Source organism: Rhinolophus sinicus, linkage group LG05 (genome assembly GCF_036562045.2).
Source record: "Rhinolophus sinicus isolate RSC01 linkage group LG05, ASM3656204v1, whole genome shotgun sequence".
NCBI classification, from domain to species: Eukaryota; Metazoa; Chordata; class Mammalia; order Chiroptera; family Rhinolophidae; genus Rhinolophus; species Rhinolophus sinicus.
This window is the reverse complement of record NC_133755.1, coordinates 82,769,426-82,775,866: the sequence shown is the minus strand read 5'-3', so window position 1 is coordinate 82,775,866 and position 6,441 is coordinate 82,769,426. Positions and strand designations below refer to the sequence as shown.

General features: G+C 49.7%; 1 protein-coding gene across 2 annotated transcripts; it reads right to left on the bottom strand.

Moving 5' to 3' along the window:
- Positions 1 to 3,557: 3,557 nt before the first annotated feature.
- Positions 3,558 to 5,968, bottom strand: RPL10A (ribosomal protein L10a). Of its 2 annotated transcripts, none has more exons than XM_019738859.2 (6): positions 5,888 to 5,968; positions 5,494 to 5,568; positions 5,331 to 5,411; positions 4,840 to 4,988; positions 4,008 to 4,180; positions 3,558 to 3,761 (listed from the first exon to the last, which is right to left on the bottom strand). In XM_019738859.2, exons 1-6 carry the CDS (start codon positions 5,890 to 5,892, stop codon positions 3,591 to 3,593), a joined length of 654 nt encoding a protein of 217 aa, XP_019594418.1. In that variant the 5' UTR covers positions 5,893 to 5,968; the 3' UTR covers positions 3,558 to 3,590. The 2 variants fall into 2 exon arrangements, with proteins under 2 accessions (XP_019594418.1, XP_019594419.1); XM_019738860.2 differs by having other exon boundaries at positions 5,494 to 5,565; positions 5,888 to 5,952.
- Between the last annotated feature and the right edge of the window lie 473 nt (positions 5,969 to 6,441).

Sequence of the window (6,441 nt, the reverse complement as noted above, 5' to 3'; positions counted from 1 at the left end):
TGGACATCCTCTATTTTCATTTGCTGCATCTGGCAACCCCACTCTAGAAATCTCTTCTAGATCACTCTGGTCCAACCTCCAACTTAACAGATGGGGAAACAGACTGAGGTTAAATGCTCTCCTCACTCAGCCAATCAGTGGCAACACCAGGATTTGAACCTGATCTGCCTGACTCCAAGTCCATGCACCTGATAAAATAATTGGGTGGCCTTTGTCTTGGTCCACTGCACTGGAGGGACCCCAGACTGTCACTTGTAGGATGAGTAGGGTGCCTGGAGCCCCAAGCAGGTGGAAGGGGGCCCTGGAGGCAGAAATTTGTTCCTAAAGGACCCACCGTGTGCCAGACCTAGGGCTGGATGCAAAATCCAATCTCTGCACTAATAGGTGATCACATCTATTAGGTGCTTGAAGCATCTTCACGTGGGCTGTGGCCTTCGCTGCTCTCCTGGAGTAATCAACCGTCAGGTAATTTCTTCTAGAACAATGTAGGTCTCGCACAGAAAATTTGAGTGACATATGGCCGGCCTCCTTGCTTTCACTCTCCCCTTGCCCTCAACCACAAATGTAACAGATCCAGAAGTGAGTGATGACCAGTTTTGAGGTTCCAAAGTAGGAAAGGAACCAGGATAAGGTGGGTCTTGGCAACCCAAAGCCCAGTGCTGTCCTGGAAGTGGCTCTCCCCTGCTCAGAGTTCTGTGGGAAGCCCTACGGAAGGGCCAAGAAAGCTGGAGCTCAAGGGGGCCTGCAGTTGTCTTTCCTGCCTGTTTCTCTGCTCTCATATTCCCTGGGGAAAAGGCGTGCCATCTTTTTGTCAATTCCATGGTCAAGGCAGAACACTGTCCTGGGGGTTCAGGGGGGCTCTTTATTTCCCTACAGCACAACTGCTAGAGAACTGGGGCTCCCCAGATATCTGAACCCTGAGTTCTCACGTGCACACTAAGCTCTGGACTGATCACCCTTGAGGCTGGGATTTAATTCAAATAGCTCAACACTGTTACAATAGCACCAGTCTGTCCCCACATGTGTTCTCTTGCTTTCTCGTTCTGCTGCCTACTTTCCTTTTCTGAGGTACTGTGGTCCTCGATAAAGAGTCCCCCGAGCCCAGCAGAAAGTGGTGTCAGTAGTTAATGGAGTTGGTTTTTGGACTCCTAAGTACGTAAGGCTCAATAGATTTATAAAGGGGAATAGGTTTGACTTAAATTCAGGTGATTCAAATCAATAATGTAGGAAGATTCAAGTTCCCAATTATTTCTAAAACATACCCATTTACTTTGCCTTAGTTTCCAAAGCTGTTTTAAGGATTTTACTCCTTGGCTCATTTCAGACAGGTGTGATTTTGAGGGTACCCTGTTCTCTTCATCAGCACCCTTGATGAGGTGTCTTCAGGATTGCCTCCACTCAATCTGCCCAAAACCTATTTGTGTACACGGTCCAGTACATAAGTGTATGCTGCTATATGGAATTACCATTTGATCACTGCTGTTTTTTGAGTACCAAGTCTAACACTTTTAAGTTGGTACTGCTGTCATTTAGGTAGGTACCACCATCGTCTACACTTTCAGATAGAAAAGTTAGACTCACTCAACAGGTTCACATGGCTCCGGAGTGGCAGAGCTGAGATCAAACTCAGGCAGTGGGGAGACCCTCAGCCTATACGCAATCCCATGGCTGGTTTTGCACCCAACAGATGACAGAGTATGCATCTGAAATCATGAGAAACTCCTCCAAAACCCTTGGCTGCACTAACTGCTCCTGACAGCACACAGCTGGTGCAAACACAAATGTTTTTGACTAGGCTGAGGTGGTTTGCACCCGTGTCCATCAAGGACCTTGGGAGTGGCCACCACAGGGGCAGCTGGGACTTCAGTGTTGAACGCCTTCGTCTTGTGGCTCTCATGCATTCCGTTTTCTTAACTGTACTAAGTACCTTGTAAGCAGCTTTGTGGTAGAGACAAAGCGTAATAAAATATTCACACTTGTAAATCATTCCTCATCAAATCACCATAAAATTTTCCTGCCCTATTTTAAACATTGCCTTTTTTATTAGAAACATTATAGAACTTAAAATCCCAAATTAAAATCATTTAACTCCAAGTTAAGCGTGATCAATTTTATGTAAGCTTCTAATCATTTTTACTATGCATAAACATTTCAATAAAATTGGGTCCTGATTTTATAGCCTGCTTTTTCCCCTTAGATAAGGGAGCATTGTGCAACAAGCCTATTTTATTACACCTTTCTAATGTAACGGATCAGAGGAAGGAGCTAGACCTACCTTGAGACCAAAATTCACTGCTCGTCAGACTTGTGTATTTTACCTGCAGTTAAGAGCTAAAATGGGGTCGGCCCGGTGGCTCAGGCAGTTGGAGCTCCGTGCTCCTAACTCCGAAGGCTGCCAGTTGATTCCCACATGGGGCAGTGGGGTCTCAACCACAAGGTTGCCAGTTCGACTCCTCGAGTCCCGCAAGGGATGGTGGGCTGCACCCCCTATAACTAACAGCAACTGGACCTGGAGCTGAGCTGCACCCTCCACAACTAAGATTGAAAGGACAACTTGACCTGGAAAAACACCTGGAAGTACACAGTTCCCCAATAAAATCTTTAAAAAGAGCTAAAATGGTCTTTGGTGAGAACATTGTACTCCTCACAGTTCAAGGACAGATAATGCTTGTGTTGAGAAGGTAGAGCATTTTTATTTATGCTTTGGATTAGCCTTTCAGCTCTTTAAAAAACCAGAGGGATGAACTGTTTCCTTTACTTACCCAAGTTAAAGGAAGCAGATGCCAGACAAAGGTTAAATCACAGGTTATGTCCCCCTTTACCAAAAGCCACCTTTGTAGTGCGTAGCACTGGAGGCAAAAACTACAACAGGGAAATCCTCAGGTCCGCAACAGCCTGCTGGGAGGGGAAGGGGGAGAGTACAAAGGACCTGGACATTTCCAGCCTGATTCCACCCATTTGTTCCTCTACATTACAACACTGCACAGACCTACTTGTATTTTTCTGAACGTATTACCCAGTAAATACTACCCTGAACATATTCAATTTGGGGTCAGGCAAGCAAATACTGGACCAATTTCTCAAGGTTTGTGGACCACTCCCATCAGAAGCACCTAAGTACCCAAACTCCATTTGCAATAACTCTGTGATCCCTACAGACCAAGAACCCAAATGCATGATTTAGATGGGAAAAAACATAGCCCACCCACATCAAGAACGCCCAACGTACAGGGAAGTGACGTTATGGCTCCATTAAGCATGCTACCAAGGGCCGAGTCAATGTTCTTCGTGTGCAGCTAACTCTTCACTACTAAGTAGTGGGAATCCTCGCCCGTATCTGCCCCTCCCGTGGTTATTCGAAAAGCCTCAGTCCTGGTTAGCGGCCCTTCCATCACCTTCTAAATACTCACAAGATTGCAGTAAGACTGCTCGGTTTCAAAGGCTGTAAGAATGCCTCTCCTGGTTTGCAGTACGAATAACATCACTACCTGTCACTATGCTGAGGCATACAATGTCAGCTCACAAAGCACCTCCCTCCCCAGTCACAGGCAGACAGGTAACGGTAGCACGACGGTTTATTAAGCTCTGCCTTAGTACAGGCGCTGGGGCTTTCCCATGGTGCTCTTGATATATAAAGCCCGCACGTTCTGCCAGTTCTTTTTGAGCAATGACACCAGGAAATTGACAGCTAAGTGAATGTTGTACACAAGCTCATCATCTGTCATTTTCACGTGGCCAACGGCCACTGCCAGACAAAGCACCTGTGGGGAAAGGAAGGCCATTATCAGGTTGGTGGCTGGATGGAATAGAACATGGAAAGAGTGGGCTCACCTGCAAGGCAGATGGCCCATCCCTCCCTCTGTGACCTAATGAGCAGTGCTTTGGCCCCAGGCCGGTTCGGTACCCATAGAAATGCAAACCAGGGCTCCCATTTAGAGAAAGTGGGTAAACTTCAGGGCCCTGCCACCATTACCATGACTTAACCCGTACAACCAACCAGACCTTACCTTCTTCATCTGGAACTTGATGGTGGATTTCACTTCATCGACTTTGGCCACCATGTTTTCATTGTGGGTCAGCAAGGAAGGGAACTTGCCAGCCTTGTTCAGGCCTGGACCCAGGATTCGTGGGATCTGCTTGATCAGAGATTCTGAAGCCAAAAAGGCATCATACTTCTTGGCTGGTAAAGAAAGTAAGCCATTGGGTGTGGGTGCTTAGGTCTCTGAAAGGCAGACTTGCAAACAGGGCTCTGTGAACCAACCACAGAAGTAACCTCTAACCAGCACTCTACCTCTCGAGGTACCAAGTCTTTTTAACACTGCGTTCCAGTTTGATCAGCTCCCTCCTCTGGACTTTAACTGGTGCAACATTCACATGAAGCCTGGTATTAGAAGCTTAGGCTGACCACAATCCATGTTGCAATGGAAAATGCACGCCTCGGTTAAGAATGCCTGGGTTCAAATTCTGCCTTCCTACCCTCTAGCTACATGACAACTGTTGCATCTGTTTCCTATCTGTAAAATGCTTAGGCCATGTAAATTTAAAAAGTTAAATTGGAGTGAAATCAAATTCACAACACACCAACTGACTTGTCAACTTAATGCATCTCACCTATTTATAAACAACTACTATCTAGTCTCCTTCCCTTATAAAAGCCTCAAAGCAAATATAAAAAGAACCTTAATAAGACTAAAAATAGCATTCAAATTAACCAATCACAGTAGATCCTTTTGGTCATGATTGTACCTCATCATTTTAAAATCCCAATAGCAGAAATACCTCTCATGAAAACTGTCCGCCCCCACCCCACCCCACCCCACCCCCACACCAGCCACTCACCCAGCTTCTTGACTAGTTTCTTATTCTTGTTGAGTTTCTTCAGCGCTTCAATGTCCATGTGAGGGATATCCACAGCCTTGGCCTCGTCACAGTGCTGCTGGTCTCCCAGAACACAGACGGAGAACTTGGGGCGGGGAGTGGATTTAAGCCTGCGTTTTGGGGACAGAACAGGTCATGCCAACCCTGGATCTGAAGGGCAGGTGAACGGGTCTGGGTCCGCTGCAGTCAGAGCCTTACCCAGAGTGTCCACATTCACCAACAGCTAGTCTGGCTTCTCAAACTAGCCGGCGGGCTCGGCCAAGGCCTCCCCACTTGTTTTAAGACCCAGGGTGGGGGTCCGTCCAGCCGCGCCTGCCCAGTGCAGGGGGTCTGAACTACCCGAGCACGTCAGTGCTGCACATGCCTGCCCACCTCGGGCTCAACTGGAGCCTCAAGGGCGGAGCTGGGCACGGGGGGCACTGAGAGCTGGGTGGGGTCAGAACGGTGCCAACCTGACGGTGCCCGAGAAGCGCTTGTCCTTCTGAGGGTCATAGTTCTTCAAACTGATCTGCAGCTCCACCGTCTCCAAAAACCTTAGAGAAAGCAACGAGTTAACCGGCCGCCCGCGGCTCCCCAATGGCCTGCGCCCGTCCTCCCGCCGAGGCCCGTTCTTACTTGCGGCGCTTGCGCTGGTTTCCGTGCAGGACTTCCCGCACCGCTTCGTACAGGGTGTCGCGGGAGACTTTGCTGCTGTGAGAAAGATGCAACACGAGCGCTCAGGGGCCGGGCACCCAAACCGTCAGAAGCCTCAGGCTGAGACGAGGATTCGGACGCCAAGTCAGGAAAGTTGGCTCAGAGAACCAGACGCAGGCCCCGGGGAAGAGGGACTCTCCTGGCGGCCTGGCGTGGCTCGTGAACTCGAACGCGGGGCCGCAGGCCGACGGCCCGCAAGAAATGACCAACAGGGAAGCAAGGGCAAGGACCCCCGATTCCGTCCACAGGGTCTCCCTCCCCACCCGGGCGCCCGGAGCTGCGGATGAGCACAGATAGAAACCTAAATACCACGCACCTCATGTTGCCTCACGCCGCGAGCACCGGAAAAGAGACTAGCGCGACTCGCGCATGCGTCCAAATAGGGAGCTTGTTCTCGCGAGAGATGCCTTGTTCCTGTGGTTTCCCTCCTGAGCGCGGTCGGTCGCTCAATCCCGGGGAGCGCCGCCGTCTGTGACCGCTGGAGGGCGTTGCCGGCGTGGCACCGCTCGACCAGCGCCAGGACGCCCTGAGATGCTGCAGTTCAAGACAGCACAGTGAAAATATCCCCTTTTGCGCCGGCTGCTGCCAGGACCTTAGGGAAGATGCTAAGTCCAGGGCTTGAGCTTCAGAAGCCACACATACTGGGCTCCGCAGTGATGGCCGCTGAGCGCGTGCAGTTCCTGCGTTTGTCCCTCAGACCTCTTCTGCGCACTTCTTCCTGCCTTCCTCCCACCTGCCTCAGTTCTCAAACGCAGGCTTTACTCCCGACCTCTCTCCCTCCTCGTCTTGTTCTAATGGGGGCTCACGGCTTCCGAGGAAGTTATGAGAAGGGAAATATCAAGATCAATCAAGTTCTGTTCCTGGCCCCTC